This window comes from Atractosteus spatula, chromosome 22, assembly GCF_055471065.1.
Source record: "Atractosteus spatula isolate fAtrSpa1 chromosome 22, fAtrSpa1.hap1, whole genome shotgun sequence".
NCBI classification, from domain to species: domain Eukaryota; kingdom Metazoa; phylum Chordata; class Actinopteri; order Semionotiformes; family Lepisosteidae; genus Atractosteus; species Atractosteus spatula.
In genome coordinates, this window is record NC_142727.1 from 4,588,078 (window position 1) to 4,615,568 (window position 27,491).

The window sequence follows — 27,491 nt, forward strand, 5'->3', positions numbered from 1 at the left end:
CCTGAGCAAGGCCCTTAACCCCAACTGCTCCAGGGGCGCCGTATAAATAGCTGACCCTGTGCTCTGACCCCAAGCTTCTCTCCTGTTGTGTGTCTCTTGGAGGGCAAGTTGAAAGATAAATTCCTAATACAAGAAATTGTACAGGGCCAATAAAGTGATCTTATCTCAGCTAGGCAGTACTGTGAAAAGGGGCCCCAGCGGATCATGATTTGCACATAAACTACTATCAGCAGCTCCCAACACAACCTTATTTTACTACTTAGAACAAGAAAAGAAAATAATGATATAACTAGAGAACTTGTATTAACCAGCTTTGTAGAACACATAACTTATAAACAAGGACACAAAGCACACATTTTACAAGGATGAAGGTTTTTCGCATTGAAAGAAATAAAAAGGATCATCAATGCCAATAATCAACAGGATCTCTGTTACCTCCAAATTTTAGCAAATGGGAACTTACAAATGACTGCATTGCAACCTTTGGAGAAATGATTGGCAGAAATAAATAGGAAATTAAGTAAGAAATAAAAAACGTGCACTCAATAACAAGGGAGGTGAGATCAGTAAGGGTGAGCATTTATAACAAAAAAAATTGCATCAATTTGCCTATATTTTCCACCTCAGGTATGTTTTCATCAATTTGAGCTCTGGCAAGCTCTGTCTGTCACTGGCAGAGCAACAGCAATCCGAAGGTCTACAGCTTGAGTTCACAATACCCCCCATTTCATGAAATACAGGAGAAACCGCAAGGAAAACACGTTTACCGTTCGCTAGTTATGTGGATCTGACAGTCTCGAAACCACATGAAATACAAATTATTGATGCATTATTACAACGACTTGAGCGCACCTCTGTTTTCTTGCAACTTAATTTTTATTTTTTTTCTTTCCATTCGCAAGCCCACCAGCAAAAAAACAAGTTACGAAGATGTCTGAAACATTCTTGTGTACATATATTTATAGATACCTCACATTCAATTCTCGTGTATGTACATTTTCACTAGAGATACAAATGATTTCATTGATCGCCGTTCATTTCAATCATATTACAAACCTATCGAGAAAAACAATGCGTTTGATGTACAGGTGAGCTGGATAATGCTGCTGGGCTTCCATTAGGACTAGGATCTAAACTTCCTGCTGAACTCCCGTGACGAACACCATCAGTTAAACTGGGAGGGCGAGTCAGTGTCGAAATAGAATTTGTCATGGAGAGACTGCTTCATTTTGCCCAATTTGTTTCTACGGTTTATGACGTTCTCCACGTAAACTCGTGCCTATGTGTGGATAACGTGGATGGGAAAAAAAAAGGATTTATTTAGGTCTTTTCCGCGTTTGCCCGCTGCTCTCCTGTCGCTTTCCCCTGGTGTCCAGGACACAGAGCGGAGGGTGTCTTGTCGTGGGGCGTGGGCTCTGGCCCCCGGTTCTGAACGGAAAGTCTGTGCGGGTCCGGTGCCAGTAGGCAGACAGCTCCTGGCCCTGCACAGGGCACAGGCACACCGGAGAGCCTCACCTCCCGTCCCCACACTGTCCACCTCGCACTCACAAGAGCCCAGTGGGAAGGACGGCCTCCTCTGACCCCACGTAGCGCCCTCAGCCCTAATCCCTGTGCCTGTCTGGTCTCGCCTCTCCCAGCTGCCAGGAGAACAGACTCCTTCGCACTGTGCTGGGTTTTGGTTGTGCTGAATGGACACCCCGTTCGGAGCGCAGCCCTTGTGCTGGACTCCGGCGGGGGTGTCCCCTCCGCAGCGCCGCTGAGTCTGGTGAAAACGAGCTGGTGCTATAAAACCAAGGTGCTTTCGCCGGTGGGTTTCTGTTGTTTTCTGCATTGCTGCAGGTGCTCGTTAACACACTGCCTGTTCGACGTTTCAACGCATCCGATAGCTGAGCCTGTGGACTCGAGCATCTAAACCGTTCTGGGTCCCGCAAAAACTGGAACCGATGAACACCACAAACGGCGCTCCGACTATTTTTTTCCCCCCAGTTTGCGAACCCGTGAGGCCATTTCTCATTTCGCCTGACGTCTGTGCAGTGGGGATGAAGGGGTTCCCTCTTGTAAGAGTATGTAGAGGCCTATAGAAACGCAAGTAGTCATCGCGACCTGCCCCCCGACCTGCGGTTGCCGTGGCAACAGGCCAAGCTTCCGCGCCGGCCCGGCGAGCTGCCCCGAGAGCCTGTGTGTCTCTCCCCCGTGCGCAGGGCGACATGTCGGGGCGTCAGGGCTCGGGAGGGCCGGCCGAATTTGAGAAGTACTTCACGGTGTTCGCCGGCTCCTCGGCGGAGGACGTGTCCTACGCCAAGCTCTTCTGGAGCTCCGCGTCGCTGAACCCGCCGCTGGAGTCCCGCCTGGTCTCCGGGGACACAAGGCAGCGCCTCCGCACAGCCGGCGGCCCGCAGCCCCGTGAGTCCGACACGCCGCCCCGGGATCGGGGGGGTATATCCTGAGCAGGACTCGTGAACAGTGCCGGTGGCCTCTTAATTTCGTCCTTCTTTTAATTTCGTTTCTCGCAGTTCGAGGGAAAAAAAAAAGTTTTGGTCCCGTTCTTTTAACTGTTTTGATCGTTTTTGGAAGCTGTGAAATACTTCATAATTTAAAAGCCACCTTAGGCGCTCACGATACGCTTGCGTAGTGTTGTATCGTACCGTTCCTACGCAATTACAAGTGATTGTGTTTTACTTTTTATTGTCGTGGAGGACCTTAAACACACCGAGGCAGGCGGGTTTGTGGTTTTGGAAATACTGCCCTCTGCCGGCCGCCCCGGATAGCGGGCGCTTTCGCAAGACGAGTTTCGTCTCTGTAATATCTATTGCGACAGCGGATTTGCTATCAAAAAGTTATATTACAGGAAAACAATTTTTTGGGGATGAACGCCTTATAAGGCAATGAACCTTCCAGCTCTGTACAGGTCTGTATTGACCCACCTATCGGTCCAAACAAAAACATAACAAAAGGTTGCAAGTGAGGCCGTTGTGTGCATGTAGCTCACTTGGTCGCTGTTAGCTCATCACCCTGTTTTTCTTTTCAGCAATCAGCCTATGTTCAAGTTCCACCACTTGGCTGGGCCATGTTCCACACTCCCGCCACCCTTTGTGTAAAGAAAACCCTGTTCTCAGTTGTAAATGCACATCCGTGTAGTTTATGCTCGTGTCCCCTGCTTTGTTTCGCTGTTCATTCTGAAGAAGTCCACGGAGGACGTCTCAGAAAGTTAAATGCCTGCAAAGCAGCTTTTGTAATTTGTCCCCATGCTGTTGGAGGAGTGCAGCAGACAAGAGATCCACTCCAAAACCAAACCTGTTTAGCACTTCAGTGGCTCCTTCGTTATATAAACGTGTGAGTTCACATTTAATTTGTTAAACACCTCCCTCCCAGACACGGTTCAAAAGGGCTGAGGTTTGAGTGACGGGTGTAGAATATCACAAATATCTTACACTGGCCCCCTGGGGATGAATCAAGTGTTTTGACTTGAATTGAATATGATCAGGGTGTCTGATTATTCAGACATCTCTCTAAGAGTGAAGAAGAGCTCATCACAAACTCGCTGAACTTATAATTCTCCTAATTCAGCTGTTTGAGATCATTTTCAGTTGCTGGCAAGTTGCAGATCTGAAGTCACTTATCAAACGCAGTAACTGTTATAAGACCTGTAACGGTTTCAGACTGAAAAATGCTGTTTTACTTGCACTTAATCAAATTATGAGTTTAATAAGGGGCTCAGTTATGTAATAAAGAGCTAAGCTCAGCAGGCTGAGGCCAGTGAGAGCTGCTGGAGATAAATCACACTTTCAGACAAGAAGCCCACACTATAAGCACACTGCGAAGGAACACACTATAAGGCTGTAGTCAAGAGCGTGTTATAGGACTTTTTTTTTCTAATTTCAGCATTTTTTCAATTGTCGGCAGCTATATCACCCTGCAGCTCCCAGCTGGCAGCCCCACTGGAGCTCAGCAGGTGTGAGCCTGGCCAGTACCTGGATGGGAGACTCCTGGGAAAGCTAAGGCTGCTGCTGGAAGAGGTGTTAGTGGTTAGTGGTGTCAGTAGTTAGTGGGGGGCACTCACTCTGCGGTCTGTGTGGGTCCTAATGTCCCAGTATATTGATGGGAACACTATGCTGTAAAAAGACTCAGTCCTTCGGATGAACCGTAAAACTGAGGTCCTGACTCTCTGTGCTCATTAAAAATCCCAGGGTGTTTCTTAAAAAGAGTAAGGCTGTTACCCCAGTGTCCTGGCCAAATTCCCCCCTGGCCTTTACCAGTCATGGCCTCCTAATAATCCCCATCTCTGAACTGGCTTCATCACTCTGCTCTCCTCCCCACTGAGAGCTGGTGTGTGGGGAGAGGACTGGAGCATCATCCAGGTGGGGCTGCACACTGGTGGGGGTGGAGGGGATCCCCATGACCTGTAAAGAGAGCTTTGAGTGGAGTGTCCAGAAAAATGCTACAGTGAAGTCCATAAGGATTTGGACAGTGACACAATTTTTGCTGTTTTGGCTCTGTACTCCAGCACATTGGTTTTGAAATGGAACAATGACTATGAGGTTAAAGTGCAGAATGTCAGGATTTGCAAACATGCCAAATTTTATTTAAGATTATATTAATGTGTCCAATTACTTTTGGTCCCATAAAATGGGAGGACTATGGATAAAAAGGGCTGTGACTCCTATATGGTTCACCAAATATAGACATAAATACCCTCAAATTAAAGCTGACATTCTGCACTTTAACCTCATAGTCATTGTTTCATTTCAATCCAAAGTACTGGAGTACAGAGCCAAAACAACACAAATTGTGTCACTGTTCAGATACGTACGGACTGCACTGTATGTACAGTAGGTGTAAGCAATTATTATTATTACACACTGAGCCAGCCTCGACTGAGGAAGATTGGGCTTTGTCTTTCAGAAGCGAGTGCCGTCCATGGGCTCCAGACAACGGACACCAGTAAGTACCCCCCCCAGAAGGCAGGAGGTCTGTGAGGTGAGTGTCCATTCGCATGCCCCCCTCCAGCCTGACGTCAGGGCCTGTGTTGCAGGATGCGAGGAGTTCCTCCATGAAGCCTACCTGCAGCAGAAGGCCGAGGAGAAGCAGCGCTACCTGGAAAAGGTGAGCACAGGGGCCCTTTCTGTGTGTTTCTTGGGAGTCTCCCCCCGGCGCTCAGTTTGCGCCACACAACAGCGCTCTTCCTGTGAGGCAGTGGCATGCGTTCTGTGTTGCTTTGGTCACTCTTCAGAAAGCTCTTCAGAGTATTGGGATGGAAACCCAGACATGTGTCATGTCATTTGCCATACGGTGTCGCGAGAAGCCGGAGCCTACCCAGCAACCAACGAGCACAAGGCAGGGTACACCTTGGATGGGATGCCAGTCCATCACAGGGAAAGTGCAAGCCAAACATACATGGGGACAATTAGGAGGCCATGGTAAAGGCAGTGGGGGGAAATTTGGCCTGGACACCGGAATAAATCCCTACTCTAATCAAGAAATGCCCAGGAATCTTTAATGACCACTGAGACTCAGGACCTCGGTTTAACATCTCATCTGAAAGATGGCGCCCACTACAGTATAGTGTCCTCGACACTATATCAGGGCATTAAGACCCACACAGACCACAGGGTGAGCACCCTCTGCTGGTCCCACTAACACCACTTCCAGCAGCAACCATAGCTTCCCAGGAGGTCTCCCATCCAGGTACTGACCAGGCTCAACCCTGCTGAGCTTCAGTGGGTAGCCAGTTGAGAACTACAGGGTGATATGGCTGCTGGAAGCCAGACATGAAATGATGAAAGCTCCCTTTTGGCTTGCATCTCCAGCACCCTGTTTTCCAAACATCCCCAACCCCCAAAAAGGCTGCCTGGAGCGATAAAGATCATTGTCATTATCAAAGCCGAAAAGCCCCTTTTATATTGGTGGCCGATATCTCTGTCCTCGACCTGCACGGCTCGCTGTAGCTTCTGCGTTGATCCTTATATTTCCAATTATTCTTGTCATAAACAGAAAACCAAAGCCGGGAGTTTTCTTTCGAGGCCAGTTGTGAGAAATTGTGTGGAGAGAGCAAATTAGTGCCGCACAGTGTTCTGTATCCTCGCAAAGTCTTGTGCCCTTGCAGCACAGGCACAGGCCTGTCATCTTGTGTGACACATGAGCGGCCTCACTGTCGACAGCCCAAGGCAATAAACCTCGGAGGAAAGTGGTTATTGACAGCCTTCACAATTTTCCTGCCTCCGAGATGGACGCCGATCCGATACTCCGTTCCTGCGCTCCGGTGATTGATGGTGACGGCTGGCCGGATAGGGGAGGCAGGAAGCGAAGGGGCCCGATGTGGTTTTCCGGGCCCTCAATCACCAGGCAGGGGTATTGACACACTCTGACAGACCGATCGAGAGACGTATCAATCGCGTATCAACGCTCAATCAAAGAGCCGGCTCCCTGTCTGCCTCGCTTGAGGCCTGACGTTAATAGCCCACGAGGAAGGCTGGGATTGTTAAACATGGGAAGTTCCCCTTTGACGTGTCTTTACCCTCAGGGATCCTGGAGCTTAAGGGTGTCACACAGAGCAGCTGGCCCCAAAGCCGACACCCAAGTTTAAAGAAATCCGATCCCTATTTCATATTATACACTTCTTTTTCCTTGTTGTTGCACACAGTGTTTGGGGACCCATCTGTGCTGTAAGCATCTTCCAATCAAGCATTGACCTGTTTGAGTAGACTCTTAACGTGACTAATAGAGCAAACATTTCTGGCGAGTCGCTCAGTGGAGAGCTCAAGTTGTCAAAACCCATATCCCCTCCCTGTTATTTACAGCATTCACAATTGTCCTGTGGATTTCAAGAAGGGCCTCACAGCTAGCGTAACACGCAGAGCAGGGTCTCACGCAGGGCAGCGGCTGCTGTCAGGCCGGAGTCCGGGTGTCACGACCGCCAGCCAGCAGAGATCAACGCGTAAGCGAGCTAATCGGCACCAGCAGCGGGCTACTATTAACACTCCTGCAATCGCTCTACCGTGCGGCACGCCGGGTTATTTATACTATTCTAACCCACTTCCCGTTGCTCGGTATTGAGTTCACTTCTTGTTGCTCTGCCTAGCGTTTCTTACCCTTTTGCCTTCCTGGAATTCTGTCTACACCTTATGCCTTCGGACTACGGATCTCGTCTCGCCCCTTGGATCGTTTCCTATCTGTGCCTATTTCGGATTTGACCCTGCAGCTCTCTTTTCGACCACGATTCTGTCGCACATTTTGGATTGTTCGCCACCAGTGCCTTTACCGGATCTCGACCTACCTTACGCCTTCGGACTACGACTCAGCTCCTGGTTTTGCTCTGTTCTTACCTCCCAACGACTCCTGCATCTGCATCGGATTCTTTTCACCTCTACAGAGCAGTGTTACACCCGGCTGATTTCCCTAATATCCCATCTTGCCCAACACACTCTGCTGCCCCCAGAACGGGCCGGTCAGGCCTGCTCTCTGCATGTGGAGGCACTTGGATCTGGCTGCTCTCAGCAGGCCTTTTTATCACACAGTGTGGGCTGAACCGAAGTCCTGTAGCCTGAGTGTTATTATCAGATGTGTTGGGCGATGTACAGGAAAACCCTTCCTTTTTGTTGTCACTTCAGAAAGTTCTTTTTTTTTTATACAGTATAAAAAATACAGCAGTCCCATGACACGGAATACGAGGAAAAGATTTGTTTTTCAAATCTTTCCCAGCAGTGTGATTAATCAGATGCCTTCCTGTCTTTGACCGCTGACCCACTGTGGGAGGATACAGCATCACAGAGCTCCAGCTGGAAGCCTGTCCATCTTGTTCTTTTGAAGAGTTGCAGAAGGAAAGCCACAGTACGTGTGGCTCATTCCTGCCACTGGGGCACTTTAGGAAATATCAGTAAAACAGCTTTGATCTGCCCTGAAAAACTCAGAATTTACTGTAAGCAGGAGCTTGAACACAAGAGTAGAGGAGTTTATCGCCATATGTACACAAACATCGGAGTTCTTATTCGTGCTCATCTCTCGGGATATACACAGTCCAGCAGACGACACTACACAATGTAGACAGCACATTACACACATAGCCAGCAGCCATATCACCCTGCAGCTCTCACTGGCTACCCACTGGAGCTCAGCAAGGTTGAGTACCTGGATGGGGGACTCCTGGGAAAGCTATGGTTGCTGCTGGAAGTGGTGTTAGTGGGACCAGCAGGGGGCGCTCACCCTGTGGTCTGTGCGGGTCCTAACGCCCCAGTATAGTGGCGGGGATACTATACTGTAGTGGGCGCCGTCTTTCTGATGAGACGTTAAACCGAGGTCCTAAATCTCAGTGGTCATTAAAGATCTCCGGGCGTAGGGAGTTATTCAGGTGTCCGGGCCAAATTTCCCCCCTTGTCCTTCACCGTGTTCTCCAAATTGTCCCCGTGTATGATGGGCTTGCACTTACCCTGTGATGGACTGGCGCCCCGTCCAGGGTGAACCCTGCCTCGCGCTCGTTGCTTGCTGGGTAGGCTCCGGCTTCCCCCGATACCGTACGGTATAAAGTGGTTTGGCAAATGACATGACATGACCATTACACACATAATAAATAATAACAGCAGGCACAATGAATACGTTCTGGGACAATAAATATGAAGTAGTGAGGAAAACAACATGGCAGATCATGCAAAAAGTATAGCCCTTAGTGTAGATGTGTACTGAGGCCCTGCAGTTAGCTGTTGTTGAGGATGTGTACTGCAGCGGGATAGAAGCTGTTCTTGAGTCTAGTGGTCCTTGCTTTAATAGTGTGGTACTGCTGGCCAGATGCAGATTGCCCACAACTGAGGGGCATCCTGATCCTGTCTTGACAGGTGCTGTGACAGCGTGACAACAGCACTGCTTGGGCTTCAGAAGGGCTTCAGTGTGTGTGTGTGTCAAAAAAAGGTCACAGGCCCCTAGCAGACACGTCAGCTGACTCAGGCACTCACCCTCGAAAGCACTGTTGTGTGGGATTTCTGTGCAGTAATTGAATTAAAGGTCTCTGGTTTCTAATCAATTGGAGCACCCTGGCTCCCCGCGGGCTGCTCTATAGGGATTTCTCAGAGTGTCTGCGGGAGCAGCACCTGGCTGCAGCTCAGGCAGGGAGTGATGGTGTGCGCTGCATGAAACCGAAGCCACGCTAACTGGAGCATCTCCGCCCAGCAGACAAAATCAGGGTGTCTCTCTTGAGACTGAAATCTAAGGACGGTGTATTCTTTAAAAAAAAAAAAAATCAACAGTACATTTCCCCAAGTAAAAGTTTTGTACGGATGATGAACACAAAAGCAGACCTCCTTGTGCAGGAGGATTGGAAGGTGTTTCCAGCGGGGAGGGGAGCAGAGCATGTAGTTGTCGGGTTCGTTTTTTAACTGTGGTCCTAAAGGAAATGTGACTCAAACTAAAAGCAGGCGAGACACAAACAGTGGAGGTGGACAGGAAACACGTTTCCACCTCCTGGCCTGGTTTCCTGTTCCTGGGAACACAAGTCACGCAGAGCAGCAGGCTCATCCCTCAGACCCCCGACACTGCAGCAGGGAGATGGAAAAAGGCAGTGATGCTCTTTCTTCAAAGGGCTTTATGCGTGTCCCTTTGTCCGACCGGCTCTTCCTGTTAACCAGGCCTGCAGGAGGCTATGAAGATATATAGTTGGTGAGGAAGGCAGCACTGAGAAAGGCCTTCTACAGCGACAGGACAAGCGCTTTCTGCAGGAGCGCCTGTGAATGCCAGAGTCATACTGCTGCAGGATTACCCCCTGCTCGCTTTGCCCCACTCAGTCCCTGGTGGTGTTGGGCTGATCTGGCCCCACTGGTGACGCTGCCAGGAAGACGTGTCAAGCGGCTCGATCTGGTTTTCAATCCCGGTCACCATGTCGAAGGGCCCATTGTGGGTGCCGGGCAGGCGGCTGCCGTGACCTAGACGCTTCTGGTCTTAAACAGGGATCCCTTCTCCCCGTTAAGATACTCGCATCATGAAAGCGTCCGGGTGTTTGAAGAAGGAGCAGAGACGGGAACGGGAGGGAATTGGCCACAGTCCCGCCATCGCCCCCCCCCTGAGGAGCGCAGGAAGTGGTTAACGCTGTGAAAGCAGCTGAGGTTGGCATCTCTCCGCTCAGCCCGGCCCCGTTCGTCAGCAGTAACCGGCGCTGATTAATGCCACTGCAGCGCCTCTCATTCATTAGCCCCCCACCCCCACCCCCTCCTCCCCTCCACCTCCACCTTTACAAATCTGATTAGCGGAAGGAGCTGCCTGCTCAGGGATCAATTCATTTTAAAGGAGTTATGATAAAGGGGGGGGGGAGGCTGATTCATTTTGCTGAGGAGCAGAATACAGCTTGCCAGGGAATCTCGCCTCATCTCCCTATTAGGACGATGTGACAGCTCAGGCCGTGCAGCCGTAAGAGCCTGATTGCAGTTGTGCAGTTCTTCCCAAGCCTTGTGCACGGCCACGCCAGAGCGCAAGTTGTAAGAGGCCGGAACGCCGCTGGTCGAGCCCGTCCATGGGCGTCTTCGGTCACTGGGAGTTTGTAAGGGAAACCTCCACAAGCAGGAGGCTTAAATGACGCCCGTGTCTTGAGGTCTTTGGCAGCTCCGCAAAAAAAGGATCTGTTTCTATCCTTCTGTTACTATATGGCCAAATAAACAAAAACATTAAAAAATACGAGATGAATAGAATTAAGGTTGGGATCCACTTCGTCTGGCATCTGGATTTTACTTCCCTGATGTTCTTAATATGTCTTATTGCATGAGCGTTCATTCTGCTCAGCTGTTTTTTTTTTTGCTTAAATTGCTCTTTACCGTCATCCGTGTATTACGGAAAACGAGGGGGATACGAGATTATTTATGTCACTCTGATTGCTTCCCCTTCCCCGGGAGAATCATCAGCCAGGAATTGTGGCTCCCTGGGGGAGGGGGTCAGTGCAGCAGGAGTCCTCTTAGCTAATTAACCTCTTCAATCCCCTCCCTGAAATACCATCTGAATGACAGCTCATTGACTAGAAACTGCCACAGTATGACCAAGAACCTCCTTGCCATAAGTGCACGGCCATTCCCTATATAGGCTACAGCAAAGACACTCCATAACTGTAGGTAAAACCCTTATTTGCTTACAGGAAAAACACCATGTGCAAGATGCACTGGTGTGGGTTTTCTGCTGTTGACAGGTGCACTACTTTTTGAGGCCTTTTTAGTGATCATAGTTCTGATTTATTCTGTGCTGGTGTGGAGATTCACTGTTTAAACACTGGGGTCTGACTGGTGCTTAGCCTACCACACTAGTGTTCAGATTTACAGACCAGTTTTCAGTCACTCTGACTGCTGCTTAGCCTATCAGAGTGGTGTTCAGGTTTACAAACTAGTCTTAAGCCTCTCAGACTGGAGCTTAGCCTATTACACAAGTGTTCACTCCAAAGAACTGGTGGTAGTTTCTTTCTTTTAGCTTCTCACACTTGTGTTCAGATTTACATACTAGTGTTCAGCCACTCTGACTGGTGCTTAGCCTATCAGAATAGTGTTCAAGTTTACAGACTAGCGTTTACGCTCTCAGACTGGTGCTTAACAAATCAGAGTTTACAGACTAGTGTTCAGCCACTCCAACCGGTACGTAGCCTATCACACTAGTGTTCATATAGACTAGTGTTCAGCCACTCTGATTGGTACTAAGCCAATCACAATAGTAGTTCAGGTGGGCAGCTGCGCCAGCATGCGTAGGCTGCAAAGGAACAAGTAATAGGTTTATTCCATGCTGAAAAAAAGAAGTGGTGCTCACACCTGAAGAAGGCTCCACGGCCGAGACGTTGTGTTTTTTTTCAGTATGGAATAAACCTATTACTTGTTCCTTTGCTATCACAGTAGTGTTCATCTCCAAGAACTGGTGATCAGTTTCTTACATATGTTCAACTTCTCACACTACTGTTCACCTGTCTTGCTGCCAAACAGGGAAGACAGATCAAGTAGCCACCTCGTGTTTGTAACCTTTCTTATTTCTTCTGTCTTTGTGCCCCAGGCTAAAAAGAGGGAAGAACTCCTAGCACTTCTCCAAAAGCAGAGGGCGGAACGCATCAGGGTAGGCTTTTTACAGCGCCTAGGCCAGGGTTCAAGGCCATGTGTGCTGGTTCTCTTCATGTGAAGAGCACACAGCTGGAATGTGGGGCGCAGTCAGGACCCCACTTGAGAGCCAAAGGCATTAGAGCAGGGCCAGATCCACCGGGCCTCTGGGCTGCTGTCTAGATGTGCAGTCATGCTGAGATAAGAGGTTGATTCAGCAGTATCCCTCTTAATGCTGCTATTTCAAATAATAATAAAAGCAGCCCTAATTTCCCCTCTCTGGAGCCAAGCGCTTTATTTTACGCCTGTCCATTAGAGGATCCCCTTCGCTGCTCCGTGCCACTGGTCAGCAGTTTTTCCTCTGGGCCTCAGCGGTTTCTGCCACGATCCGCGGCCCGTCTCTGCTGCCCCGGGCAGCGCGGGGAGGTCAGGCTGGCTCAGGGAAGGCCTCAGGGAAGCTGCTCTGTTTCCCGGCCTCTCCCTCTCGCCTCCTGCGGAGCCTGGGATTCTCCTGCGGTGGCTCGGGAAGTGGCAGGGGATGCCTTAAGCCGCAGGGAGGGAGTCGCTCGGGAATGTTGCTCCAGTCCGCTTCACAGCAAGTCATTGTTTTTGCCGATAGTGCCTCTTAACACCACCTGGAAGAGATTTATAAACTGAGATTGAAATATAGGGCTGTCAGTCAGGTTCCAGATGTAGATTAGACTCGCCGAAGTGAAAGCAGAATGAATAGCTTTTGGGACAGGAGTCTGGCACAGCAGACAGGTGTGACAGTACCGAAATACAGATATGATGTCAGAGTTCCTCTTAAGAAACAGGCAGTTCACCTACTGATTTATTACCTATATAAAGAAAAATCTAAATTATGCTTTCTTTTTTTTTTCTTGCTTCAGAAAGAGATGATATCCCAACCATATAGGCCAAAGAACTCTGTGGAAGCCCAAAGGTAAGATTTCCTGGAAAGCCTGTCCGTTGTATCTCAGCCACACAGTGGTCTCCTCACCCTGTCTCTGTCTCTCCTGAGTGAGTGATGAACACCTGTCAGAGGCGGCAGTCGGTGAACTCCAGTTATCTGTGTGTTAAAAGAACACTTTTCTCACCTTGTCCTGTGAGGTTGTTGCTGGAGTGTAAGATATGAGGACTGTATTCCTGCATCTTGGTTAGTAATGAAGCAACACAGAGACCCAGCTGCCTTTATACATGTTGATTAATTCAGGACAGTGAGTTTTTAAACACAGAGCAGCCCCAGTCCTGGAGAGCTGCTGTCCTGCATGTTTTACAGACATTTTTAAACGGCCAAAGAGCACAGATCTGGAAAGCACGGTGTACCTGGGCACTAATGTATAGAGTAGCAACTTCTGTTGTTTCAGTTCAGAACAGGGTTTGCCCTGTACCAGTCACCATGGCCCCAGCATCTTCTGGTATATGATTTAGACGTCCTCTTCTTTCTTAATTAAACACTTAATTGCTCAAAGCATTAGCTGAATTAGGCCTTTGTTAATGTTCTTCGGGTCCTGAAAAAAGCAGACTCAGTGATTTACTGTCGCAATCGTACAAGTCTCTCTAAATTTCAATCTTCCTGATTCTGGGAAATAACCGAACCGCCCGCGTGCTTAGGATGACAAATCGTTGAGCAGCCAAGAGGTCTGGTGGGGTGCCGAGGCGCTGTGTGGGGATCTGCATGAGTGAGGAAGGAGTGTCGGGATTAGCAGTGCCCTGGGTTGGAGAAATGCAGAACAGTGGCTATGGTTTTTGAAAGGGATGAGGGGGCAACCTCCACCCATTTACTGGCACTGTGACTTTTATTTTCTTCCTGTGCAAGAAGGAAGCCGAAGCATCACCACAAGGCACTTTGATGGCTCTGTAGAAAACATGAAGCTCAGGAGGGTCTCGCTGCAAACCCAGCAGGGCCCGAGAAAGTGGCTTACACCGGAAATTACTGCCTGGTTGGGCCACTTTGGTCCTGCAGTGAAATAGTCAGCACGAATCACAGGAAGTCAGGGGCAGCAGCTGAAGGGAGCTTCCTCTGCAGCTCCTGACACAGGCTCATACAACAATCCCGCTGTTTCCTGTGAATCTGCCGCTCCGGAATGGTGGAAAACGTCTGCCGGCCTGCAGTGGCATGCACGAGACTTAAGGGTGTGACCAGAAGATGTGCTGCGGTTATAGCGTGGCACACACTCTCCAGGGCTGCTGCCAGCCAATGATGGGGCTGCCAGCTGGCCCAGGTGCATTAGAAACGGACTCGTTCGCAGTGCCGGCAGTCCAGAGCAACCCAGCCCCCCCCTCCCCCCCCCCCACGCAGAAAGCCTAGATCTCCAGCACTGCACCTGGAACACAGGGGGTTAAAATCTCAAGTCGGCTCCCCCACATTGTGGCAGTGTCTTAAATACGGCAGTAAAAATGATCAGGCCAAACTCTGCAGGGTTATTGCAGTGTGTGTGTGTGTTGTGTGTGTGTGTGTGTGTGTGTGAGGGAGAGGGGGAAGAGGGGGACATCGATCTGAAACAGTTTGGGCTGGGATTCCTGGCGTCGCTCGCAGCCCACAGCCAATTCCGTTTGTCTTTCCTAAAAAGGAAAAATGTACCTGTCGTTTTTTAAGAGCCCGTCAGAAGAAGCGAGGTCGGGGGGGGGGGGGGTAAGAGACTGTTCACGTCAGGAACCAGACAGGCACTTTGTAAGAGGGAAAGCACTCAGAGCTGGGCCGGCCGTCCCCCTGCTACATTCCTCTTACCCGGCATCACTGCTCAGCTAATGAGGTTTGGATAGATCGGGCTGCCAAGCAGTTGGAGAGGCAGGGGCTTGATGCAGTCAGTCAGAGGCTTTCGTTCGGGTTGGGGAAGACTGTAATAAAACAAGCCCGACCCTGCAGCAGCTCCCAGGGAGACCGCAATGAACTGACTATTGAGTTAGCTTCAAACGGGCTGGCTGAGGCCTATTGATTTCCAGACCCGTGTATTAAACAGCAGCTGTGTCAATTAGACGCTCCGCTCTGCTAATTTCATTGCATTCCAGGGACTCTCTCTTGTCGGTTATTCAGCGCAGAACTGCTGCACAGAGATGTGTGTGTGTGTTGGGGCAGAGGGGGGGGGGGGGGCAGTCTGCAAATACACAAGTCACAGCTATGACAGGCTATTCATTTGTGTCTGCCAATGATGAGGAGAAATTGTTCCATGTTAAAATAAACTGTTGTGGCTTCTGAGCGCAGATGCAAAACTGTCTTTTTAGGGAATGAAGGAGCCACACAGTCTGTTTCCCGGAGGCTCGCGCTGCGGCCACCAGCATGTGTGTGTTTGAGCCACCTCCAGGAACTCACAAGCCCGACCTTGTGCCGTGGCCGGGGGGGGCTCCACAAAAGCCAGCTGTCACCGCTGACTCTCGTGGGCAGTCTCATAAAGTTTAGACCAGGGAGCCAGGGAGACTCAGCCCTTAATCTAATAATGACATCTTTCTCCTCTGTGCCGCATTCCTGTGGGACGGCAGACACCACCATTCCCCAGGACGCAGCACGTGGTTCCTAGAGGACTGTGACAGGTGGACAGGCGTGATCCCAGCTCCCAGCAGAGGAGGCCACCACTGCCTGTGGTCCTCATCGCCACATTAACCTCCTCCTCCCTGTCCCGGGCCGCGGCTGACTCCTTGATGTGTTCTGCCTGCAGCCCTCTCCGCCCTGGCAGCCCCGGAGACCAGCTGGAGGAGGCCCTGGCCCAGGTTCGAGCGCTGCGCTGACTCCCTGGGGATCGGACGACCCTTTGCCCTCGCCCCGCTGCCCGACCTCGCAGTGCCAGGTTCTACCCCCCCTCCCCACTCACCATTAGAGGCGTGCACGAGCCCGTTTCTCTCTGTGTTTCGTTACACTTGCTAAAGGTTTTGCCCTGAAACGGGCACCTGTAACTTCACGGGATTGAACGCCCACTGTAGCTCGGCTCTCAGAACGGCGAGGAGTATCACAGCTGACCCCCCCCCCCCCCCCCGGCCACTCTCTCCTCAGTTTGTCCTGCCCCTGTCAGGGAGAGGGCTAGGGTGTCAAAAACCAGTAAAAGCATTTGTAAGAAGTCCTTTTGCCCTGTACCAAAACTGTTTAGTAAATATAATTAAAAGTATTCCCCCCTACGTCTCATTTACTCATCAGTCAAGTGCTGTTTTTATGATTTTATTTTCCTGTTTGTGTTTTATGTGACTTTGTGTGGCTTTTATGTTTTACTCTGTCTGTGTCTAATGTTTGGTGTCCTGTACTTCTTCTGGGAGAAGACAAAGACAGCTGTAGACAACAAAGTATCTGTCAATAGATATTTTTGAACAACACTCCGAGCCACAGAGGCCAGACTTCTTTTCTGAACTGTCCTACGGTTTTTGTCAAGACGCCCTTGTCCCCTGTTTAATGAGTCACTACTTTACCCTGGTTGGGGAGTAAAGTGTCTCTGGAATGCTCCCGGTCGCCTATAGCTATCCCATCATGAAGGACATCATGCGACAAAGAGCTTCGCATGAATGTTCATATAATAATAATATTTTGGCCAGCGAGTGTGTAATGGCTATAGTTGCTGCCATGTCTGAAGTTCTTGGGGGAAACGGCGCTCGGAACAGCAGCGGCACAGTCCTCACGTCTGGTCTAACAGAAACAAGCTGATAAAATTATCCTACAGTATGTGTAATTGTCATAACCTGTTCAAGTGTTGTGAATTTAAACGAGACACAGTGTCAAGCCCATCCTTGCGTGAACGCTTCAGCATAGATTAATTCTCCTGCAGTCGCCGGCCACCTGTCAATCAGGCCGGTTGCCATAGGAACAGAATCAGCCAGGAAGCTTGCTGTACCTGGGGATGTCACCAGCCACGCCTCTCCCACCTGTCAATCAGGCCGGTTGCCATAGGAACAGAATCAGCCAGGAAGCTTGCTGTACCTGGGGATGTCACCAGACGGCTGCGCTGAAGCGCCCTGGAAGGAGAACAGCCCGAAGATGGGAGTGTCTGCGGGACTCGGGCCAGTTCGCCCTGCGGCGGCCCGGGCGCTTCTCTGGCGCGCCGCCGGAGAGCGCCCAGTCCAAACCCGCCGCGCCGAACCTGCAGCCAGCAGCCAGCAGCCAGCAGCCAGCCCGCGGCTCGACCGGCTGTGGAAGAAGACGAGCAGATGCCGCTGTCGGACAGGCCGGCGGCAGTCCCGCCCGTGCCGCCCTGTTGCGCCATATTAACATTAACAGCTTGGCTCTGCCACCAGTCAGCCCAGCCTGGGAGCTCGACCGGCGAGATGCAGGCCGGAGTCACGATGTACGTGAAAAACCGCTTTTGGCTTTGGTGCTCAGAAGTGCTCTTCTGTTTTGTGTCAAAGTGTCCCTGTATCGTGTTTAAATTATTTTTGGATACGGAAATGCTTAGTTCATTTCCAATCCCCTGCTCTTTTTCATCCTTAAGTGTTGATTTTGACAAACTACTTATAAGCTAGAGTACTTAGAGTAAACAACCACATTTTGAACATATTAGCATTTAAATTTTTAACATTCCATTGATTTCATGGCTTGTGTTTTCTTAAGATGAATTTGTACTCCCCCAAATCGCAAATTTTTTTGTTGGTTTGTTTGCAGCAGTTATAAATTAACTGGCGGCAGCTACTGACTGCGTCAAACACGGGAGCCTACGTCTCCCCCAGTAGGCAGGGCATTCACGGTTATTAATATGAACTGCTTTTTTTTTGCCTAAAATAAAAATGACCTTCCACTATTTTCACGAAAGTTTTGCTTGTGTCAAGTTTGCAAAGACAGCAGCGAGCCGCGCCTACTACCAGTTAACAGCGACAGGGGGGAAAAAAATAACGAGGAAGAGAGCAAGTTAATTCAATATCTCAGACAAGAAAGAAGGCATTGTGTCAGGGCACACAAAAAAAATCCACTTGCAAAACGGAGTTAATCACAGTTCGGCTTCTTTGCAGATTAATCTTCTGCCTTTTTTTAAAAAAATAAAACGCCCGCGTGTCTGTAGTTTGCTCCGCCCGGGCTGGCAAGTCGGATTTAAATCGATCGCCGATATCGATCAGCCAAGAAGAGGGCTCAGGCGTGATTGAGGCGAGGCTCTCGCTCGTGGGTGACGTTGTGCCTCGTCCCGCCGAGCGGCGCCGTGTCACTTCCACAGACTCCCGCGGCTCCAGCGGGACATCCGCAGGACCAGCTGCCCACTTCTGACAGCGGACCGAGCTGCTGCGCTCCGGGCGCCTCGCCTTCCCTCCCCGTGTTCTCGGGTCGGGACGAGAAACTAGAAACCGACGTGCGTGGGCTTGCGTGCGGGGGGCAACAGTCGCGGATATTTAAATGGTCTTTGCGCCTCAGTTCGATATTTCCTCCGCTGTCGAAAGTTGCTTCCGAAGCTGAAATTATGTCGAAATGGATTTTATGAGGCTGTTCGGGACTGTTCTCGCTCTCTGGATCTGCCCGGGCTCCGCATCCAAACTCTTCAGTGGTAAGTATGAGGAATGCACACAAAAAAAAAGGTTTTATTGTGTCTGTTGCTGCGGTCTTTGGTAAAACTTTCATTCCCTCTGTGGTGGGGAACTGAACCGTTAGCCCGAGGGAACTGCTAAGCAAGAAACGTCTTTTTCCCAAATAAGAAATTACCCGGGGGATCACGGTTGCAACGCCACAGTGGTGGTTGTTCATGATAACTTAAATGTTGTCGTTTTTAAAAACGATCAAATCTGTGGCATATTACACGGTTTTGCGTGAGGGGTAGCAAAACCACAAACAAGTTCCTTTCTGTTATTTTGGATGGTTTTTCAGACAGCCAGGCGAACCCGACACCCGTACTGTCAAGGGTTTATTTTTTACGCAGCGGTGTTCAATTCGGTATATTTGCCAGTTCCTTGAAATGGAAAATTCCAATGCAAAGTGTTCCCCCCCCACCCCTACCCTCCACATTTGCTTATGTAATTTCGGAAGGAAAAGAAGCCAGAGGAAACGCGGGGTTTTTTTTTATCTGTCGCTGTGTCCGCCTTGTTCACGCCTGTGTGTCCCTCTTATCTCCCTTCGCTTTCCGTGCAGCGGATGGCTACGAGCCCCGGGGTAAGTACGGATTCCGCCGAAACACGGGTTGGCGAAGCCTGCCGCCAGGTGTTGAGCGTAAGAGCAGCTGGCGCTCAGCAGAGCGGGCCTCTGGATGCAGGAGTCCAGGCGAGCTCACGGGAACTGTGCGCACCTTCAGTTAACGGGCGCGGGGAGTGACAGTCTCGGCAGCTCGCTGCGTGCGTGGGGTGGCGGTGTGGAGCTGCGGGTGGGAGTGGAAGGTGGTGGGTTTAGGTCCCAGGTGAGACACTTCGCCCGAAGTGCTGCCACAGAATATGCCCGGCTGTGGGCGGCAAACGGGCACACGCTGTGGATAAGAGCCGAATAAACGAGTAGATACAGGAAGCGCCGGGGCAGTACTACACCAGTTCACAGAGCCAGCCCGCAGTCCTCTCCGGGCTGCAGCTGTCGAGGTGGGGTGCTTGCTCATCCGGTGTTGCATCATTAGCCAGCAGCCCCGCTGGAGCTCAGCAGGTGTGAGCCTGGCCAGTACCTGGAGGGGAGACTCCTGGGAAAGCTGAGGCTGCTGCTGGAAGAGGTGTTAGTGGGGTCCGTAGGGGGCGCTCACCCTGCGGTCTGTGTGGGTCCTAATGCCCCAGTATAGTGATGGGGACACTACACTGTAAAAAGGCGCCGTCCTTCAGATGAGACGTAAACCCGAGGTCCTGACTCTCTGGGGTCATTAGAAATGGACCATTACCTGTAAAGAGCTTTGAGTGGAGTGTCCAGAAAAGAGCTCTAGAAGCGTGAGGAATTAGTATTACTATTAATGGGGTGACATTTTCTGAATTTGTTTTATGCCCTTGTCAAACGGCGCTGTGATTTAGGTCCTAAGAGCGGACTGATGCCCACCTGAATAGCGGGGGAGTCACGCTGGGCCTGTGCTGGGTGTGAGAGCCCAGGCCGGGCTACAGCAGGTCAAGGAGAGCGCCCCTGGGTGGGACCTGTCTCTCCGTAGTCGCCGCGGTCGCTGGTGGCGCTGTCGAACCCCTGCTGCCTCCTGCGACGTCTGCGGCTCAGCCTCTCGTCTCCCCCCCCCCCCAGGCCAGAGGATCTGCCGCAGGGGCACAGAGCGCCCTTGTTACAAGATCGCCTACTTCCAGGACAGCTGGCGCAAGGCGAGCTTCGAGGAGGCGCGGCGGGCCTGCCGTAGCGACGGCGGCGAGCTGCTGAGCGTGGAGTCGGAGAACGAGCAGCAGCTGGTGGAGAGGTTCGTGCGGGAGCTGCGCGCCTCCGACGGGGACTTCTGGATCGGGCTGCGCCGGAGCCCGGGCCACCGGGACACCAGCGGCGACTGTCCCACGCAGTACCACTGGGTGGACGGCAGCCAGGCCACTTTCAGGTCAGAGTGGGTGGGTGGGGGGTGGGGGGGGGTTGGGGTGCAGTCGTTGGGGACCTGAGAGCAGCCCCCCGGTTTTGATCACCCCCAAGCCGAAGGGATGACGAACACCAAAGGGGTGGATACGAGGTGCATTTAAAACCACAACCAGGAGAGACGTCTTTACACAAAGGGTGGGGGGAGTGTGGAGCAAGCTGCCCGGCTCCGTTGCTGAAGCCGCTGCCCTGGCTTCTTGAAAGAAACGAGATGCTTGGATCACTTTACTGCTAATTACAAAACGGGCCCAGCGCCCTCCTCTCGTTTGTAGCCCCTCCTCGCGGGGGGAATGATCCGTCCAGCAGAGGCGAACTCTCTGACCGACGCCGCGCCCCCTCTGTGTTCCAGGAACTGGCACTGGGACGAGCCCTCCTGCGGGTACGAGGTGTGCGTGGTGATGTACCACCAGCCCTCCGCCCCGCCTGGCCCCGGGGGGCTCTACATGTTCCAGTGGAACGACGACAACTGCGACACCAAGAACAACTTCATCTGCAAGTACACGCAGGGTGAGCCCCCCCAGCCGCCGCAGCCCCCTCTCTCTCTCTCTCTCTCTCTCTCTCTCTCTCTCTCTCTCTCTCTCTCTCGCGCCCGCGGCGCGCACACGGGCATGTCTGGGGCACGGGCTCGGTCAGCCCTGCGATGGGGAGAATTCTGGAATCGATCTGCGCAGGAGGCTGAGCGACTGTTCTGTTCCGAGACGCTACTGCTGCAGGACAGACCTCTGATTGCTGGCAGCCGACGGAGCGAAGACACGTTCCCTACAGGAGGGTTTCCCGCAGGAAAAAGCTCAGGCCGGGCAGGAAACTCCCTGCCCCACCTTCAGTAGCTAGATTACTGTACTAGCTTGCAGGCTGACGAGCTGTCTTACTTATTCCATGCTGAAAAGGGACGAAAACAAACACAACATTTTGGCCCTGGAGCCTTGTCTTCCAAAACCGAAACGGGAGTTTCTTTTCTTACAGCTCTTGACCGGAAGCAGGCTCCACAGCCGAAACGTTGTGTTTCTTTTCTTCTCTTTGTGGCAGGGAATAAACCTGCGCTTGTTCCAGCCTCCGCACGCTGACGCAGCTCCCTGCTCGAACTGCTACTGTATATGGTGGTCTTTGCTGTTTTCGGCGTCGAGCCCCCCCTTGTTCCTTTTGCTTTTGTTTAATAATTTGGGGTCACCGAGGCAAGAGAGTCTTCATCTCGTTTTGAAAACTTAAGTGGCAAGTGTCGAGGAGAGCTCCTCACTCAGGTTAGGTGTGGTCAAGCAGAGTCCTTTATTCATGCGCAGGGGGAGGATATAACCATGCAGACCTGAGAGCAGTCTCTCATACAGATCTCTGAGTAACCTCTCCACCGAGATGGTAAGTGCAATGAGTTTTATCCCGCAAATTCACACAGGAAAGCTCATTCCACACGCCCATATTAGGAGTCGTTTTTCTCTCTACAAGCATTTCTTTGTAATTGACCGCGTTATTCTTAAGAAGCAATTTTGCCTGGTACGCAGACAAAATGAAGTATATAAATAAAAGGTGTGAAATTTAGCTAGACATTCTGCAGTTTCTAGCGTTGGCATCAAAACATCAAATTATACGCTTGCAATAGTTCTTTCATACTGTCGCTAGGTAAAAGGGATTTTTCAAAGCCAACTTGTCACTATCTTGTACACTTACAAAAAGGTAAATGTTAAAATTCTTCCTCACAAGCAATGAAGGGACGTGACATTTGAGCTGCGAAGAGACCCTGTGTTTTTTCGTCTTACTGACCAACCTCTCAAGGGTCCTAATGGGGGTGGTTTTCCTGATTGCGTACTGTTTGTGTTGATGCTGTCTTTTATTCATGTACAGAAGCCACACTGGTTCGTTAACAGAATCGCACGTCTTTACAACAGTCTTAAAATTGGACCTCCATTCCTTCATTTTTTTTAACCAACCTAGACTTGACACAAATACGGGAGATTTTCAGGCCAAGCAGTAAGACTTGAGAGCTGTGTGGTTATGTACCATCACGGCTGTCGGCTGACGGGCGATCATGAGCTTTATCACTATGAAACTTATTTAATTAAAATCCAGTGTGGATTCCTGTGTGCATTTTGTCCGCGTTCATGCGTTCGTTTGGCCAGGTGGCCAGCATTTTTGGCCAGGAGATTCGCCTATCCTGTATCCAACTGCAGGAAACCCTGTAAGGTTCTGTTTTCTGAAGCTGTGTGTCAGTAACTCTTCACCTCACTGGGCAAAGGTCAGGGGCAGAACTGAGGCTGGGCTGGTCAGTGTGTGCTCCCTAGGCTTGCATTTCTGCTTCGTACCCATTGCATTCGCTCACACTGGAAGGGGTCGTGAGGTATAATCTCTACCTGTGTTTCTGATCTTTGCAGAGAAGGGGCCTGTCTCTACACCCACTGCGAATTCCACTCATACTGGTAGGTGCACTGACCCTGCACTGGGGGAGACACCAGGGGGATGGTGGGATAGCACTGGCCGCAGGGGTTGGCAGCTTGTGTGAAGACCTGGGCTTCGCGGCGAAGTCAAGGGGCTGTGCTCCGAGGATCGTATCATTCTGGCGTGGATGCAAAGCAGCATTCCAGTGCTCTTTAATGTCACTGGGGACATCTAGTGGGGGGTCAAGGAAATCGCAGTTTCATTCAGCTCCAGGTCGCACACTGAAGGAGTCGAGCCGGGGTGGACATGGGCCAAGAGCGTTTTGTTTCTGTGTTTGTGTGAGTGCACTTTCTCATTTTAAATTTGATCTGATCATGTCCAACCCAGTTTAAATATGGTGATTGTGTTATTTAATATGAATATATATATATATTTATAATTATGTATTCATAATGAAATTAATGTTATTAACATAAGATATTATAATATCATTATAGCCAGCAGCCATATCACCCTGCAGCTCCCAACTGGCAGCAGCTCAGCAGGTGTGAGCCTGGCCAGTACCTGGAGGGGAGACTCCTGGGAAAGCTGAGGCTGCTGCTGGAAGAGGTGTTAGTGGGACCAGTAGGGGGCGCTCACCCTGAGTCCTAATGCCCCAGTATTGTGACGGGGACACTACACTGTAAAAATGCGCCGTCCTTCAGATGAGACATAAACCCGAGGTCCTGACTCTCTGTGGTCATTAAAAATCCCAGGGCGTTTCTCGAAAAGAGTTGGGGTGTTAGTCTCCAGAAAAGCGCTCTGTAAGTGTGAGGAGTTAATATTATATTCTGGGGAAGCTGGTTCAGCTCATCGTATCCAGGGAATTTTAAAATGACCCAGTTGCAGAGCCCCAGGTTGCTGTTGCTCCAGTCTTATCCCCGTGGGGCACAGCGCCTCCTGCAGGGCGGGCGGACATGCCCCTCCCAGTCTCACCACTTCCACCGCAAACTGTGGGGGAGATGGGAATGGGATGGGAAGGGGATAGGAGTGTTCAATACAGGCACAAACGGTTATTTCAAGAGAAAGGAGGTCACCCACTGGCCGCTGTGTGATTCCAAACCCTTACCTTCTTCTTCTTCTGAAACGCTCGTCTTGCAGAGGCTCCAGCTACGTCTCCAAGGCCAAAGTACCCTCCGGTCACGGACAGGGAGGAGAAGGTCGACGTGCTGATGACTAAGTCAAAAGGTAAGGGGCCATCCTGTTGCAAGGAAGGGGTGTTTAGCTTTACGGATAACGCCCAGATCCTGCCCTGGCAGATCTCCACCGACCAGGCTCGGACTCACAATGCTGTAGCGAAGCTGAAAAAGGCACAACAGCGCCTGCGCTTTCTGTGGTGCTTAAAGCAATGCGGAAGCAGCTCCTCATGAACTTTTACAACTTTTACGCACTACAGAGGGGGGTGGCAACAGCACAGAGGATCATAGGATGCGGTTGACCATCAATCGGTGAGATCCACGCCGTCCTCTGTCGCAATAAAGCCCCATCCGTCACTCAGGACCCCAGCCATCCCGGCCACAAACTGCCCTCCCCCCTACCCTCTGGCCAGCAGTACCTCACTAGACTCAAGAACAGCTTCTATCCCACTGCAGTACACATCCTCAACAGCTAACTGCAGGGTCTCAGACCCGATACACATCTGCACTTTTTACCTAGTCATCTCGATCTCAATACTTGTATATCTTTATTTTTCCACAATTTGATTTATTGTTCCTGTCGTCTACAATGTGTGGTGTTGTCTGCTGTGCTGTGAATGTCCCCAGAGGTCAGCGTGATTAAGAGCTCCAATGTACGTGTACGTATGGCAATAAACTGCTCTACTCCAGGGCTCCTTTACCATGGACCAGACCTGGCCTTCAGCAAGCTTTGAGCTCCAGCACAGTGAGCAGGCGAGTGGGCGCTGCCACTCGGCGAGTGGGTGCGAGTGGCAGCGCTGGCAGGGGGGCACGTTTCTTGCTGATGCCACTGAGTCTCACCCACGCTGAAGGCTGAGGGGTGCTCGGGTGGCAGCAGGCAGACCTCTGCTGGGGGAATCCCAGTCCCAGATAACTACCAACACAGCCCCGCGCAGACCAGTGACATCTGGGCCCGAGGGGTTCAAACCTGCAATCCCTGCCAGCGCCTTTACTGGGCTGAGATCTTGGGTTCAGGATGAAATGCACAGCCCTGCAATGAAATTCAATTGCCCTTATTTGGCTTTTTATTAAAAGGGGTTATTAAACATAAAAAGGTTTTAGGTGTTGCGATTCAGTCCCAAGGGAACCTCTGCATCACCCTTAGTTTTACTCCAGACGAACTTCAGATTCAGCTCTTCGCGTGCCAGGCAGGTAGTGCGGTGTGGGCTGGTTGACGAGTCCGAGGCTGTGGGGATGAAGGGAGTATCGAGGCCAGTGATCCAGTTGTGCACAGTCCTCGTGGTTCGACCCGCACTGCTGATCCCCGGCTCCACAGACCCTTGTATCAGAAGAGTGGTTACACACTAGCAGAGACCCTTCAGCCCAGCAAGGTCGCTTGGTTTGCTTGTAAGCTAGTCCTCTTGAACGATCTAAGGGAATCAACTTCGACTACATGGCCGGGTAGCTTGTTCTGGACACCTGCTACCCTTTGTGTAAAGAGACTCTCAGTCCTGTGTGCTCTACCTTTTAATTTCCCCCCTGGAGTCCCCGGGTCCTTGTTTCCCGAAGCTGTAGATTGACTTGGTCCATGCCTTTTATACTCCTGAGTCCCGGCATCCAGCCCCTTCTGTTTTCCTTCTGTAAATGACCGGAAAGATTAAGCTCCTTCTGATGCTTCCCTCGCAGACAACATCCTCAACATCGTGTACATCGTCATCCCCACCATCCCCCTCCTGCTGCTCCTGCTGGTGGCCACCGGCGTCTTCTGCTTCAGGCTCTTCGCCAGCAGGTAAGAGGCCCTCCGCCCTCGTTGTGTCAGTCCCGCCCCTCCGCCCTTGTGACCCACGAGCTCCGCGACCCGCGCGACCCCGCCCGCTGACCCCGGCGCCTGTCTGTTTGCCGCGCAGGAGGAAGGAGCGCACGGAGGCGTGTCACAAGGAGCCCACCCTGTGGATGTCGCCGGACCGCGGCAGCAGCCCCAGCCTGGACGTGTACCACGTCATCCGCAAGCAGCACGAGGCCGACCTGGCGGGCACGCGGCCGGACATCAAGATCACCTCGTTCAGGGGCTCCTCGCCGGCCGGCGGCGCGCCCGACGACCAGCTCTCCAGCGACTACGACAACATGGGCGGCAACAACTCGGAGAGCGGCTTCGCCACGCTGGCCAGCACCGAGAGTGGCTTCGTCACCAACGACATCTACGAGACGTGCCAGGGCCGCGGGCGGCCGAACCGGGAGTCCGGCTGGGTGGAGAACGAGATCTACGGCTACTAGGCCCCGCCCCGGTCCGCCGCCCCCCCCCCGCCATCCCGCCGCCCCCCCAAACCAATCGGATCTCGCCCTCGCGCGTGCGGGGGGGGCTGTCGCTGCGCAGAGCTTCCTGCTGGCTTCGTTATCTGCTGTCCTGCTGCAGATGCAAGACCTGGAGAAGTGCAGAGGAGCTCAGACATTTTCCGACGATCCAGACTTCTGGCTGTTCTCCCTGTCTGCAACTCATTGCCCAGAGTGTCGGCCTCAACAGCCCCAACAACCTCTGTCCCCCCCCCCCCCCCCCACCTCTGCAGGCGCCGGGAGATGTTCAGCTCTTCCGGCCTTTTTTATCAACAGACCCGCCAGATCCAGACGCAGTCGCCAGCTGATGGAGAAGAGAACTGCTCCTGACCGGCAATTGTATCTCCCCGACTGCTTGATCCGGACTGGAGTACTGCCCCAGAGGGAACCAGACACGCCCATCGCTCCTTCGACAAATACTCGGCTGCTTCCGTCTGCAGAAAACACGGAGAACCCCTGATGATACAGTGCTGGCAGCCGCACCTGCCTGGGTTTGCACTGGAGGGTCTAAAGACTCGCGCGTGCGGACCCCTTGCGCAAGCCCCCTCCCAACTCCGGCCTGGCGCTCCCAACAGTCCGCCGGTGCCCGACCGCGCGCCCTGCACCCTGGAAGTCGGGAAACTGGAATGTGTTTGCTGTAGCCAATCATGTACACGGAACTGAAATAAACAATGAGAACGACCCAGTTGCCTGGTGGTGGTGTATGTGCGTGAGCCGCGTGCGCCTCTGGTGTTTTGCAGGGCCGTGACCGGATGCCGGCCTGCAGGGGGCGGTGTGTCGCAGCTGACGGACCGGGCAGAGGACGTCGTCACGCCTGCCCCCACCCCAGATCAGTCAGGTGACGATGCACATCTCTTCAGGGGGCCAACAGGTTGGGTGGAGGCCCTCTGAGGAGGTACGTTTCTAAACCAGTTGCGTAGACGTGCACAGAGACCTGAGCTGGGCCTCTTCTGAATTCTGTGTGACAGCTGAGTAGCCGCAACACAGGAAGCGCCCCTGCCTGCAGAGACAGGGTGCTGCGGGTTCGAACGTGGGCCTGCCATGTGAGGCAAAGCAGAGTGAGGGCCAGAGGGGGTCCCAGGGCCGAGGCCTGAGGGAGAGAAAGATGATCAGTGCAGGCATGATAAGAATTAGTGGGAAAACCTCCCGGAGGGATGATGTGTGGCCCCAAGAGCAGGTCAGTGATGG

The 27,491-nt window shown here is 51.8% G+C and overlaps 2 protein-coding genes across 6 annotated transcripts; both read left to right on the forward strand.

The window, feature by feature from the left end:
• Positions 1-2,155: 2,155 nt before the first annotated feature.
• hoatz (HOATZ cilia and flagella associated protein) lies at positions 2,156-17,749 on the forward strand. Of its 4 annotated transcripts, none has more exons than XM_088939575.1 (6): positions 2,156-2,403; positions 4,903-4,941; positions 5,033-5,103; positions 11,995-12,054; positions 12,926-12,978; positions 15,692-17,749. In XM_088939575.1, the coding sequence occupies exons 1-6, from the start codon at positions 2,208-2,210 to the stop codon at positions 15,759-15,761; spliced, it is 489 nt and encodes a 162-aa protein (XP_088795701.1). In that variant the 5' UTR covers positions 2,156-2,207; the 3' UTR covers positions 15,762-17,749. The 4 variants fall into 4 exon arrangements, with proteins under 4 accessions (XP_088795701.1, XP_088795700.1, XP_088795703.1 ...); XM_088939574.1 differs by lacking the exon at positions 15,692-17,749 and adding an exon at positions 15,516-15,677; XM_088939577.1 differs by lacking the exon at positions 11,995-12,054.
• On the forward strand, positions 17,646-26,983 carry layna (layilin a). 2 transcript variants are annotated; one of them, XM_088939571.1, is made up of 8 exons: positions 18,209-18,481; positions 19,060-19,080; positions 20,125-20,422; positions 20,804-20,961; positions 22,815-22,859; positions 23,959-24,045; positions 25,659-25,761; positions 25,880-26,983. In XM_088939571.1, the coding sequence occupies exons 1-8, from the start codon at positions 18,406-18,408 to the stop codon at positions 26,244-26,246; spliced, it is 1,155 nt and encodes a 384-aa protein (XP_088795697.1). In that variant the 5' UTR covers positions 18,209-18,405; the 3' UTR covers positions 26,247-26,983. The 2 variants fall into 2 exon arrangements, with proteins under 2 accessions (XP_088795699.1, XP_088795697.1); XM_088939573.1 differs by lacking the exon at positions 19,060-19,080 and having other exon boundaries at positions 17,646-18,481.
• Positions 26,984-27,491: the final 508 nt, after the last annotated feature.